Source organism: Bufo bufo, chromosome 5 (genome assembly GCF_905171765.1).
Source record: "Bufo bufo chromosome 5, aBufBuf1.1, whole genome shotgun sequence".
In the NCBI taxonomy this organism is placed as follows: Eukaryota; Metazoa; Chordata; class Amphibia; order Anura; family Bufonidae; genus Bufo; species Bufo bufo.
Window position 1 is genome coordinate 220,211,784 of NC_053393.1, and position 15,134 is coordinate 220,226,917.

At 41.4% G+C, this 15,134-nt stretch overlaps 1 protein-coding gene across 4 annotated transcripts in view; it reads right to left on the reverse strand.

Annotated features, from left to right (window-relative positions):
• Nucleotides 1-15,134, reverse strand: part of ULK4 (unc-51 like kinase 4) — an 837,710-nt gene that overhangs the window by 59,408 nt on the left and 763,168 nt on the right. For all 4 annotated transcript variants that reach the window (XM_040432903.1, XM_040432904.1, XM_040432901.1 and 1 more), the window contains exon 36: nt 3,872-3,960. In XM_040432903.1, coding sequence (XP_040288837.1) covers nt 3,872-3,960 — 89 coding nt within the window. The remainder of the gene's footprint in view (nt 1-3,871; nt 3,961-15,134) is intronic.

The following is a 15,134-nucleotide window of genomic DNA, read 5'->3' on the forward strand; positions in this document are numbered from 1 at the left end:
TGATGCTTTTGCCCCCCAACATTGCTGTCTGGGGAGAGTCTGGTCACCTTATCATTCTGTTTGGTGACATGTGTAAAAGTCCCAACAAACGTATAGACACACATACGCAACTGTATCCTATAGCATTTCTAGACATTTTTCAGAACTGGTATAAAAAGTGTCTAAACCAAATTCTGGTGCACTTTGCTTAGAGATTCTCTCCCATTGTTGCAATGTTGGCTAGATTAGGAGTATTTAAAGGTACACTTTGGTCTCCTGGCTGATATATTAAAGCCATAGTGTAAAAAATAATCAAACACAACTTTTTGTAAATGTTCTTAAAGGGACACTTCCATTAAAAAAATGGCTTTATAAAAATAAAAAGGGGGAGGGGGGGTGAATGGTTTTCTTGAAATACTTTTTTTTGAAGTCACTCCATGTATTCTTCTTTCTGTCCTGGCCCTTTAACTTCCTCTTTGTTTGGACTTCACTGCAGCCAGAGAGGACAGAATGGGGATGTGTGACACATTTAGAGCATCACGCATTCCACTAATTAATGCAATGCTCTTCTGTGGACATCTTTATCTAGGTTTATCAACAGAATAATAGATCTGTCATACTTTTATCCCAATTCTATACCTACTATAATGAGGATCAACTTGGGGTAACATCTTCCCCTGAATGAAGCAGTAAAATTACAACAAATTACTTCTCTATATAGGAGGTGTTACAATATCATTTGTGTTGACTGCTTCAGGAAGACAATATTTTCAATGGCATAGTACTGCCAAAATAAAAAAAAAGCCCAAAATTCTTACAAAAAAGAGTGCTTTCCATGAATATTGAGTTTAAAAAATATACCTTTCTGTAGGAAAATATCCTACTGTTTTGAGCCTACAGCTCCTATGCAGAATCATGTCAATGACTGCCAATGTACATTTGGTAGATTAGCAAGAAGTAACGGACAAATTGAACATAGTATAACCGTAGGATCAGACTACATAGGATCTGTTTGTAGTCTGTTACCATGGGAACACATGGGTCTGTAGACACACAATGGTAATTTAAATGAATATATAATGTGTATTCATTTTCATTGCTTTAAAATAATAAATAACGGTTGTAATGAAGGTCCCTGAAATGTGACATGACAGAGAGAAAGCTAATTGGTTTAATGTGGATTGCAAGATGTCTGAATGATGGCGTTACATTTATGAAAATGAAAATCTGCCCATGAAATCTTAACTTACTTACCACGAATATTTTTTTTGTCCGGCCGGCTGTGCTGAGGGGTGGGAGGGGAGATTGTTGGTCTTATATTTAAACTACTTATTATATTTGATTAAGAGCTCATGCATATGAACATATTTTTGAACCCCTTCCCTTCAATGGGGCTGCAAAAGATGCTGACAGCACACTCATGGGCTGTCTCCATCCCTATGTCCATTTCGGGGCCACGCAAAACAATAGAACATGTTCTATTCTTGTCCATTTTATGGGGCCGGCCATTCCGTTCCGCAAAAATCGGAATGCTCACGTCCGGAATCTGTGTTTTGTGGATCCGCAATTTGCAGACCGCAAAACAGCCAACGGTCGTGTGCATAAGCCCTAAAAAAGATTGACTGATCCCTCTATTTCTATACAACAGAAGTCAAAATGATTTTCTACTATGGAAAAAAAATAACTTGAGAAGTTGAATAGGTAAAATGAAGTGCAGAATTGTAGTACTACAGGGTAATAAATGATTGTGTGTAGATTATCACCAACAGCATTTGTTTGGTGGAAACATACTAAGCTATGTTCTATTGGTGACTTCTTACTCAACTCTAAACTCGTGTCCAGAGCATACTTCCTTTCTACTTTCTTACCCCCAACTTCTGAACTCTTTAGGGTTACTCAAGTCTTCCATCTTCTATCTTCCCAGGTCTCAACAAACAGCACAATAGACTTCACAATGTTTGAAAGGCTCTGCAAATATAGAGCTTGGGTGTTGTACGACGATCAGTAAGGGAAGTTGGCAGGTCACCTTAGTGTAGACTTCTTTACAGATACCTCATAGTCTATATGGTGCCCTCTAGATTGCACCTCATTTATCCAATGGTCTCTCCTTTATGCTTTAGAGGTTGCCGAGAAACCGGCAACACCCTTCATGTTTGGTGGACTTGTCCCATAGTGAGACGGTTTTGGACCAACATCAAAAGAGGACTATTTGAGATGTTCGGCAAGGACCTCCCCTTGTCGGCACCTGTATATCTGCTAGGCCTTAAACCGCCAACATTCAACAACACTGCTTATAAGCTTCTCCAATACATTCTGATGTCTGCAAGGATTCATGTCGCGTCCAGGTGGCGGTCTCCCTCTCTTTTAGTATCAGCAGAGATCCTCAGAGTCAACTAAATTGCCTTATACGAAAAATTAAATGCCACTTTCAATTAAACTAGGGAACGTTGCTCGCAAATATGGAACCCCTGGTTAAACTGTACCAGTATTTATTATCCCTCTAAATAGGTGCTTTAGTGCCTGGAAGACATACCTGCTTGTCCCCATCACCCTTATTCTTTCTATTTCTTCTGACTGGAAAAGTCGCGAGAGCTGAACCCTTTTTACTTTGTACTATTTTATTCATGTAACTCATGACGTTGGAAGGGTTCCTACTGTACTACATATGTTATGTTTTATTACTTCGTACTTCTTTAAACTATGTTTGATAATTATTCAATATTACTAGAGAACTATGATCACCCATTCTGTACTCTTATATACCATGTACATGTTCTCCATCTTTGCCATCAAACCAATAAATATGTTTTGAAACTAAATGATTGTGTGCCCTCAGGATCGAGCAATGAGCTGATCATGGGGTATCCTACAGATATGAGCCAGAGCAATCAGCTGTAATATGTGGCTGCAAATGTTCCATTTTCCTGCAGCACCATCACAGGAAAAATGATAGAGGACCACCCCTGGCATGTCTGTTTTAGTAAGTACTTGAATTCCCCATGCAATAATGATTCTGGAACCTATTTTCATATAACTCTATGTTGCTCTGTACCTCTGTTACTGCAACTAGAAGTTTATAAATGAATCTGCACTATTACCAGTTGGGGGGGGGGGGGGGGGTGTCCTTACACAGCCCGATACTGGCTGCACTGATTGTACAGTGTCAGACTGTGCAGGGATCACACCCTTAACTACTAATACCCAGATGCAGATCCATTAATAAAATTCTAGTAGCAATAACTGTGGAACGGAACAACATGGAGTTATATGAAAAGATGCTTCAGAATCGTTATTGCATGGGGAATAAAATAATTTAGTAGTGTAACATAGTCATGTCAGATAGGTGACAGGTCATCTTTAAGCATTAGACAGTTCTCACGGAAATATATATGGGCTGTTTGTCCAATCTACAAACTTGCCGGGTCCTCAAAAGTAAGACATCCTTTGAAGCCACTCTAATAGATAAGGGCAAAATTCCGTTACAGGACACTAGAAAATTAGTTTTTCAAACAAGATTCCAATCCAAACCATGTTCAAAACCTTTATGTTTCCACCAAAAAAATAAAAATTATTTTTTTTAGAATTGTCTGAATAGAATTCAAAGTGAGAGAAGAATAGGACAGCTCAAGAACTTGCATTTACAGTGATATTTTGATTTATTTTTGTCGCCTTCCAGCGCTATCCAGCAAATCCCTCCTAGATGTCAATCATGACTGAAAAGTGATAATGTCCTGTCAAACATGAAAAACTTTAATTTTCAAAACACAATTCCTAAATGTTATCAGTGAAGTCTATTGCAGGTACAATGAAACCCATTCTAAACCTATTTGGTGTGTAGCACTGAGCGATTTCTCTAAGGTGTGGAAATTCCTGTTTGCCTCAGGGAACTCACCTGGAATCCTGCGTGAGTCTCTCAAGAGTGTGGATAAGAAGATCCCCATCATTCTTCATACTGTGTAAATGCTTCTCGTTTGATGTTATCTAGGATGGAAAGAAAGCACTATTAATGAGCAAGGACATGACTGTGAAGGATAGGATGGATATTTGATAAGAGCAATAAACCATACATTAGACTTAAAGGAGTATTCCGATCATAGACAATGGGGGCATATTGCTAGGATATGCCCCCATTGTCTGATAGGTGTGGGTCCCACCTCTGGGACCTACGCCGAGAACGGAGTGGGGAGAGTGGTGGCTGGCGCTCTCCCTATACAAGTGAATGGGATCATAACGCGCTTGCGCGGCCACCGTTCCTATTCATTTTTTATGGGCCGGACAGAGATAGCTGAGCACGGCCCCATAGAAATTAATGGAGGGTGGCTGCTCTTGCGCAGTGTGCCCTCCATTACCTTCCCTGCTTCGTTCTCGGTGTAGGTGTGGGTCCCAGAGGAGGGACTCGCACCTATCAGACAATGGGGGCATATCCTAGCGACATGCTCTCATTGTCTGTGATGGGAATACCTCTTTAAGCCTGTATTACACTGCCCAATTTTTGGGCAGAAAATCGCTAACAAGCATTCACATGAATGCTCGTTAGTGATCATATTGCAGTGTAATACTGCTGCCAATTGCCCGATGAACGGGCAATCCAAATCTTTTGACAGGTTAAAAAATTATTATTTGCAGGCGGCAGATCATGGTGTCTAATAAAGATCTGCTGCTGGCAACACTTCCCTCCCGGGCTGCGTAAAACAGCCTTCAGTAGTTCATAGTGAATAGTGTTAATGACTAGGGATGACCAAACTTGTGTTTTCATGTTCGGCGTACAAGGTTCGGGTTATCTAAGAATTCCATTATGGAGTCCGCTACCACGAACCATAAGTTATGGTCTGTGGTAGCGGAATCCATAACGGCCATATTGTCATATGAATGAAGCTTTAAAGCTGTTTTCTGGGATGAGATGGGATGTGAGATAAAATAATAAAAGACTCAGTACTCAACTGGTATTCCAAACCAAAAGACGTGAAGAGCGCCTACTCCATATCTCCCAAGCATTTTTATGAGAAACTTAGACTATTTAACATTAATTAAATTCACCATAGATTTTTCTTTCAAAATGTCTTTATTCTTATATTTACAATCCCAACTTTTACTCTGCGTGTACTTTTTTGTACTCTTTTACATAAGGACAAACACCTTTATGGCAGCAAGAATGACCCTGTTAGAGTTTGTTGGTTACAAAATGTACTATATGTAAGGCATAGGACAAGATTACAGACAGACAAATTGCTTAAGCTTAGAACTACACAGTTGTTTATGAGGAGCAAACTGACCTCTGCCTCTGGGAATGTGAAGAAAAAAAGCTTCTTAGTGAGCTGCTATCAATAGAAACTATTTTCTCGGTTATCTTAAGTCACTGTCACCTAGTCTTACCAAGAATTTTGCAGCAGAAAGATAGTGTCGCTTATCACAGAAATGCTTCTGGTAACTTAGTGGGACCACGATGTTAAAGAAAATGTGTACTCCGACACACTAAAATATGTAAACTATAAAAATGAAATGGCTTTGCGAAAAAAAAACTTTATTAAATAGATTTTAATGTTCTGTGAATGCAGCTCTTATACAGACTTACTGTATGTGCCTCTATGATTATAGACTCCACTCCCCCCTCCTACTATCTGTAGGTGAACAAGGGGAGAGTTCAGAGGGACTGCATGATCTGACTACACACAGGGGTTTGTAGTCTGTTACCATGGAATCAATTCCCATATGCCCAAGTTTATGCAATTGAATTTACATGACAAAACAGTATAGAAAGGTTATTGAATATAATGTTAGGACAATTAGAAAACTGAAATTTTTTATGCAGCCCTCCTAAGCAGTTAGAGAAGTGTTAACTGGCATCCAAAAAATGTTTTTACTATTTTTGTCACCCTAATGATAATGATCTAGGGGCGCAGGTCCCCCAAGCCACCCAACTCAAATCAAGCAACTTTGAGGCTTGCTGGCTTTCTCCTTTTTGGATAGAGAGCTGGTCTTGTATGTCTCATAGTGCACAAGGCTGCCATTGTAAGGTATGCTGACTGTATCTGTCTCATGGATAGGTTGTTGGCTTGCACATACCCGGCTTTTGGCATATGCCATTGCCATATTTATACTACTGTATGATTAAAAGGGTATTCCCATTTGGGACATTGATGGCATATCTCTGAAGTGAAAAGAGAGCAGCTGTGCATGTATGGCCACCCTCATTTCCCTGCTATGGGATTTCTGAAAATAGCTAAGCAGTAGTAGTGAATAGAGAGGTGGCTGTGCTTGAATGGTGCCAGGGGCGTAGCTATAGGGGGTGCAGAGGTAGCAATCACTACCGGGCCCAGGAACCTGAGGGGGCCCAAAGACCCTTGTGCCGCATAAGAAGACACTGGTATTATAAAAAGTGTATGCTGATCAAGTTACACCTCTGGCTGGAGGAAAGGGTTAGGTCAATAATTTGGCATGGGGGGGGGGGGGGTTCCATTTAAATTTTTGCTTCAGGCTATGTGCACCCCTGCCCCTGGCCACAAAGCACTGAGGGAAGGGGGGCCTAAGCCTGAACTCTTGCACCAGGGCCCATGAGCCTCTGCATGGTGCGCTCTCCATTCAATGCTCTGAGATTTCCAAAAATGGCAAGCGTGATCGGTCAGCTATTTTCAGAAGTCACACAGCAATGAGTGGAGAGCATGCTGCGCATGCACTGTGTGTTCTTCACTTCAGGGGCCTCTTTCTCTAGATAGCAATGGGTCCCAGAGATGAGACCCACACCTATCTGACATTGAAGGCAGAACCTAACGATGAGCCAACCTCTTTAATGTATACACGTTCCATATAATCAGTGATAATGGAAAGTAGGGTAAAGTCGGGCTATAGGTGCTCAGTTCCAATGGACAACACTGATAATATAAGCTCCCCTCTACTCCATTGACTTTCATGGATCAGTATGGTATATCAATCACAACGTAGGTGATAATTGCAAAGAAAAGCGCAAACAAAACAATATAAACAAATTCACAAGAAGCAAGTCATCCATTTACTCTAGAGCCCCGTAAAAATGTCAAGTGAGCCATTCTGGCATTCAGCAATACAATAATAAATCCAGGATAATACTTTTCACACACAGTGCGCATAATATCTTGGCAATATCTTCCAGCGGTATGGGAAATCCATGGGCCATCTAGCTAAAGGTTGCACAGGAGAGATGTGTGGGAAACATTGACGGAATGTGGTTTCTCTTTGCTCTGAGGGACTTGCTGGCCTTTGTTTGGATGGAAATGATGCACTGATGGCTGATTAATGCTGTGTCTGATATAGGATAATACACTGAATCATCAGGTTTATTCAGAGGTAAATGCCAAATGGCACATTTCATCTTCCTTAATGTCTATTACTGCCACCCGACCTTTAACGAAAGATAGGAGATGCTTTTTTTCAGGTTCCAGGAAGGGTAGACAATTTCACAATATTGATTTTTTCCCCGCAATAATCATTGTATACTCCACATTTGCTGTATATTGTCGTTTATTTTAAAGGGATTCTGTCACCAGGTTTCACCCCCTCCAGATAAAAATCTGGTTATGTTCAGGGAGATTTCACGATTCCTAATGTGGTCTTATAAATGTAATCTGTAGGCTCATTTTGCTAAAAAAAAACGCTATTACTAACCTGTCATTCAACAAAATAAGGTGCCCAAGGGGATGTAAATGGATCCAAGCTGCCGCCCGCACCCGCCGCCGTTCGTGCCCAGCTCCGCCTTTCCCGACCTCAGCGCCGCCTCATAATCCTGTGTGACGCCTCCGGCTCTCCCTCCCTCCCCCCTCCTTCTGCTCTAACATCTTGCGCATGCGCACAGGGCTCTGCCAGTGTGCAGATCATCGAGAGGTTGAGCGAAGTGCCGGCGCATGCGCACTTCGCTCTATGAAGCCGAACGGAGAAGTCCGCACGGGCGCATCAGGCAGAGCCCTGGGAGAGAGAGCCGGAGGCGTCACACAGGATTATGAGGCGGCGCTGAGGTCGGGAAAGGCAGAGCTGGGCACGAACGGCGGCGGGTGCGGGCGGCAGCTTGGATCCATTTACATCCCCTTGGGCACCTTATTTTGTTGAATGACAGGTTAGTAATAGCGTTTTTTTTAGCAAAATGAGCCTACAGATTACATTTATAAGACCACATTAGGAATCGTGAAAGCTCCCTGAACATAACCAGATTTTTATCTGGAGGGGGTGAAACCTGGTGACAGAATCCCTTTAACTGATATATAGTATGTACAGTAGCAGTATCCGACGCCTAGTATAAAGTGAAAAGAAGATAAGCATCAGAACTGCTGCATAATGATGGTTACATTTTCATCATATAAGGCTAGGTTCACCTCATCTGCAAAATTTTGCTTTTTTGTTCCAGTATAGGAACAGAAAAGCAGAAGTGCCGGATATGGCATGTGCTGGACACCAACAGCGGCTGACGGATCCTATTTATTATAATGGGGTCCATTATGTTTCGGTTATAGATTCCCACATCATGCCCAACAAAGTACTGCTGCATGCAGTAATATTATGTCCTTTTTTGGTCAGAATCTGCGACAAAGGCCTTACCGGGACCTCTGCTGCAGATGTGAACATAGCCTTAAAGGGGTTATCTGGGTAAAGATAATGATGACCTATTCAGAGCTGTTTCAGCGGGCCGCTACGCTCACCGGAGCTCGGGTGAGCACTGCAGGCTCCTGGCAGCTTTCCAAGAACAGCGCTGTACATGGTATAGCGGCCGTGCTTGGTATTGCAGTTCAGACCCATTGACTTGAACTTGACATCACCGTACATTGGTCACATGGCCCAGGAAGAGGCGGCAGCAGCACTTAGAGTGCCCGGCCTCTTCTAACAGCTGATTGGTGGGGGTCCCAGGAGTCGGACCCTTGCCGATCTGATATTGATGACCTATCCAGAGGATAGGTCATCAATATTAGTGCACTCTGGGCACCACTGCTTCTCCTGCCTGCTCCTACCTCTCATTCTTGACTTTGCAAGAATATGGCTTTGTCAATCAAGGAGAGGGAGGAGGTGGCAGAGGAAGCAGGAGGAGGAATGGTGCACAGAGTGGCTTGCCCTTGGTGCACTTAACTTCCCATTTCCATATGGATTAAAAGTACTTATTTTCAAGAACGAAGCAACAAATCTCTAAATGAAAAGTATCATTATATTCAGCTGAGCTAGCTCTACAAGGCATTCCTGGTGAATTTCCTGGTGACAGACTCCCTTTAAGGATTTCTGAACAATTTTACATTTGTGGTTGGACTGTGAAGGTTGCCATCTTGGGTGGCAATTCCATAAACTAACAATACAGACAATATGACTGCTTGATCTCTGCCATGATCTGTGGCCTGGGCTTCCACTGATAAGATGCAGATCTGTTGTTTGACATGAACAACTTTTGAGCTACAGAACCTGAAAAAAAAATACACAGCAGATCTACTTTTCCACACATATCTGCCTTCAGTCAGCATCTGCCACACTAGTTCATATTTCGAACATACAATGACAGTTGCTAGTAAATGGTCATTCAAAATATCTAATATATGGCCAGCATTATGACTCTTTTACACAGGCTGGTGATCAGGAATGAACGTTCATACGAACATTTGTTCACTCAATCACCACCCATATAAACATGCACTCATTTATAGGATGATTCTATCTATTATGAAGCATTAAAAAAAAATGCTCGTTTGTCAGCAGCACACCACCACATATGACAGGGAATGTGCTGCCAAAGACTAAAAATTGTATGGGGAATGAACAACCGCATTGCTGATCATTCTTCTCCATATTAACAATTTCTGCATGGAAGTGCAAGTAACTAGTGCTAATCCATTACTGGGCAAAATATCTGCCTGTGTAAAAGGACTCTGTTTCTCAAACATCAGATTTATGAACACAGCCCTCAATTCCCAGAGTACCAATCACCTGAGCAAAATATATGCAGGACTGCCTTTGCAATGAGGACTTGTATTATGTGTTAGGTAGTAGGTCTTCTCCATCTTCTTTCCAATGCTTCCATTTCACATGCATTTATAATAATGGTCTCCTCATACGGGACAGAGTGCCCTTTCGGGTCTCCTCTGGCTGTAGAGCCTGGGTATGACCGCAATCTCTATAGTTATGTCCCAGATGAGTACACATATTCTGCTGTGGAGAACATTGTATCAACTAGACCGCATTCTCACCCACTTGAAAAACAGGGAGATCTCCTACAAGCAGAAGATGAAGAAACATGAAGAATGAGAGCCTTTGGCCTCATGCACACGACCGTTGTGTGCATCCGCGGCCGTTGTTCCGTTTTCCATGTTTTTCTGCGGACCCATTGACTTTCAATGGGTCCGTGGAAAAATCTGAAAATGCACCGTTTTTCATCCGCGTCCGTGATCCGTGTTTCCTGTCCATGAAAAAAATATGACCTGTCCTATTTTTTTCACGGACAACGGTTTGCGGACCTATTCAAGTCAATGGGTCCGTGAAAAACCACGGATGCACACAAGATTGTCATCCGCGTCCGTGATCCGTGTCCGTTTTTTTCAATCATTTTAAAGGCTTGACTTAGAAACTTGACTTAGAATTTTTTTTCACTTTTCATGTCCGTGGATCCTCCAAAAATCAAGGAAGACCCACGGAAGAAAAAACGGACACGGATCACGGAACTACAGAACCCGTTTTTGCGGACCGCAAAAAAAAAAACGGTCGTGTGCATGAGGCCTTACAGTGCTAAATCCTGAGGTCCCTCATAAATGACCACACCAAGAAGATGTTTATCATTTGATATTAAATAGTAATCAGCCCCACTGAGGTTTTCCTCATGGGTGAAAGCTGAAAAGAATCAGTTCCTTGTGACATAATAGGCTGCATTCTCATGATTGTTGGATGAGCCACAATATGACACGCTTCTCTGTGTGTGGGCCAGGCCCTCTTCAGACACTTGTCAATTTCCTGTATTTTATGGATGGATTGAATAATTTAAAAACGGCAGCTGCCTTGTAGACCCCATGTCCCTGTCATTTCAGTAAAACGACAGCTGCTTATATGCTTGCTAGATGTCTCCAAGCTTGTATGTAAAGAGACAAGGAATGAGGGTGCATGAAGGGTGAAAGCAGTGGTTATATCCATCTTAACAAAAATGTTGTCATTGTTCTGGTATCAATCTCAACCCATCAACTGGAACTATTGAGTTCCTACTAAAACCAACACTAGGACGCTGAGGGCAACCACTGACTGATTTTCCACATTACAATCCAGAACCATAGCCCTGGGGATGTAGGAACTCAAACTGACCACTTCAGGCTATGCGCGTTTGGGGATGATGCTTGGAACATTTATACCAGGAGATTCTGTAAATGAGCTTCATATAGTCATTTCTCCCCGCAGATTATATAAAAAAAAAAACTCAACAGATTATCCCACAAAAAATATTTTACACCTATCCACAGCATAGGTGATAAATATGGCATTGCAGGGGGTCTGAATGCTTAGTTCCCCAGTGGTCCCAAGAATAAGGAGTCCCTGTGTCCCCTCTCTGAATAGAGAAGTAGTGCACATATTAGCAGAATCACAAAGGTACCCAGAACAAGATGAATGGTGCCAGCATGTGGATTTTGACTTTTACACCTAATGCAACTCAACAGTGTGGGTTTTAAAAAATACAAGTGGAATGCCCCTTTAAAGAATCTCTATTATGTTTGCAAAATGTGTTTACCTTTTGTCAGACTACCATTGAGGCTAGGACTTGGTTTTAGGTTTGTAAGACAGCACAGTACAATGAATAATAATAATAATAAAACAACAAGTAATACATTTCAGGTACAATTCTCCATCCTGGTACACAGTAACAATAACAATACACAACAAAGCCAAACTCCAGTATACACGGGTAATTATGATTGTGGCATTGGCATTATCATCAAATTGAATGTCCCCAGAGTTATCACTGCAACTACTCTAATCAAGAAAATAATTGTGAAGAAAGCCCATATCCTAAGTTGAAGTACAGATTGCATCTCAATCATACCACTTACACGGCCCTTTCATTCTGAACCATTGGTTGCCAAAGAAACCCACGTTAATAACAGTCTCGACTGAGCAAAACTGCACAGATTTCCATGATAACCAATCCTAGAAGAATTTAATACAGTGTATATATATATTTGTACTGTGCAAAAATGTAGGCAGGTGTGGAATAAATTCTGAGGAATGCTTTCACAAATAGAAGTGTTAATAGTTTATTTTTATCAATTGACAAAATGCAAAGTGAATGAACAAAAGAGAATTCTAAATCCAATCTACATCTGGTGTGACCACCCTTTGCCTTCAAAACAGCATCAGTTTTTCTAGGTACACTATATGATGATGATGATGTATATAGTCTTGTGTAACACACGGCGGTCTTACCCTTAGGGCCTCGATGCGCTTAGCTGGTTGATTCAAGAAGAAGGCATGAAGCTTTGCCATGGGCCGCAAAGGCCTAGAGAATAAGGCACTTATTCCAGAGACCAATTTCCTAGCACTTATCAAATAGAGAATCAAGAAAAAGGGAGAGATGGTAGGGGGATCTCAAGTTTCAAAGGGTTCGGACGAGATATAGAGAATGTGAAGAGAACAAAATTAATAAACGTGAGGAAAAAGTATCTTTAAAATAGAAGGGACATTACCAACCGTGAATTTATAGACAAAAATTTAGGAAAACCCCCAAAATTATATAAACCAAAAATAAGTGTTATATAGATACTAGATACATACTGTATAGACAAAAGCATTGGGGCACCTACACATTACACCTACACAAGTACATATGCATATATACAGCTGCAATAGAACTCAAAAGGAGCTGTATAAATATCTATACTCTATGCTCAACCTGCGGCCCTACAGCTGTTGCAAAACTTGTATGAGTGCCACGTATTCGGCTATAAAACTTTCCACGAAAATAGAATGCATAATAAATTTTAAAAAACGACAACTAACTGTATGAACTTTCTGTGAGCCGACAAAGATGTAACTTAGTGGTTCCATCAGCCCATTCGCCTTGGTTCAACACTAAATTACCCTTTCAGGTGATTTAATAAATGTGTATAGGTTATCTGTTTAAGAGAAAAGAAAACTTGTAAAATTAAGTAGATGTGCTACTAGTCTCCACTAACGCGTTTTAGGGAATATATAGTGGTTGCCTTTGTTAAAACATACAATTATATCTCAGCCTAATTGCTAGTTTGTTTCATTTTAATAGGAATTACTTGTCTTTATGAAGCTAATAAAGAACTAGGCATCCTCCTTTTATGCAGTCCTAATAGAAAAGATGAGACATAAAGAATAGTATAATTGATATGTAAATGCAGTTAATTTCCAAAATACAAAATATCTGCCCAGGTAATAAAGATGCAGTAAAATGTCCTCATTGTGTAGGAGAGAAATTAAACTTGTCTGAATGGAAGTGGCTGCTAAATAGAGAAGGGGAAGCATAAAATATAAAGAGGTGAGAAGCTGCATATAGAGAGCGGGGACATAACAGGATGTGATTAAATACAACAAACAGTTCATTATTGTCAGATCAAAAAATGTACATTTTGTTAATGAATCATACATCGTGCACCAACTACTTGAGAACACTAAACGCTTCTTTTTATGAATCTACCAATAAAACTTGGCAGCTTGGACTTCTCAGAGAAGGATACTGAAAAACACAGTTTTGTTTTTTGACCCAATTGTTTAAAGGGGTATTCCAGTAATTAGTTATCCTCTGTCGTCTGAATAGGGGATAATGGATAGTTTGTTAGGAGTCCCAGCAATCAGATCACCGCCAATCTCAAGAATAGTGGCTCTGTGTCCCTGTTTAAATGGTCGTAAATGTGCACTGCTGCTCCATTCAAACTCTATGCACTGTACTCCGCTATCTTTGACAGCCCCATAGATTTTGATAGGGGCAGTGGATGAGAAATGAAGCATATGTGTTATGTATCTCACCAGAGACGTGGATTCTGTAAGCCACAATCAGTTTGGCACACTAGACCGGTGCAGAGTCTAAGGAATCTTCCCATTTTTCACCCTTAATCCCTGAAGGAGGTATGCAGTTTCCCATTCAAATTCTCAGTTCACAATGGAGCTAAGGGTAGGTACCAGGCCAGAATAAATGGTGCAACATACAAGCAGGGTACTCAACTTAAATTGCTATAATAAATGGCAGCAGTTTAGAAGAGATAAAATTAATCTTACCAGTCCTACTGACATGTGGATACAGTCAACACTCAAAGTTCTGGGTTGAATGGTGATCAATTCCACAATATGGTCATGTAATGGGGGTGCACTGGCGGATAGAGCTGCAGAGGTTGAAGGCAGGTGTTGACAATCTCCCTATTATACCCTAAATGGTTGATGTGTGAAGGGTCTAGATACACCCTGCCTAACAAACACAGAGCACGTGCCCTGATAGGGGGCGACCCCATCTGGAACCTGACCCTAGAATGGACAAATCCCTAAATTGTCCCTAATAACACCACTCCCAACATACAATATTTCATCCCATTAGTTGAGAATCATCAGGGCTTTCTGCAACCACTATTATCACCATCATCAGTGAGAGGGTAACAGGATTATCTCGCCCCATCACCAGTCCTGCCCACTAGCTATAGGTCATTCAGGTGAGAGGCGGATTATGCCCTGCAGTCTTGTTCATCTCCTGATCAGCCTTGCCCACTGGCTTTAGGCTAATTAACCCCCCCCCCCCCCCCCTATTTCTTAGGGAGGGTTCCAGTGGCCTCTCTGCATATTTAACGAGAGTTCCACTGTCCCTGTTTATTGAGTAGTTGTAGGTTAGACACCTCTTTCCCCCTGATGATTTTCAATGATTCAACGGGATGAAACATTGTGTGTTGGGACTGGTGTTATTAGGGACAATTAAGGGACTTGGCCGTTCTAGGGTCAGGTTCCAGACGGGTTCGCCCCTATCTAGGCAGATGCTCTGTTTTTGTTAGGCATGGTGTATCTAGAACCTTCACCCATCATCCATTTAGGATATAATAGGGAGATTGTCTACACCTGCCTTCAACCTTTGCAGCTCTACTCGCCAATGCACCCCCATTACGTGACCATATTGTGGAATTGATCACCATTCGACCCAGAACTTTGAGTGTTGACTGTATCCACATGTCAGT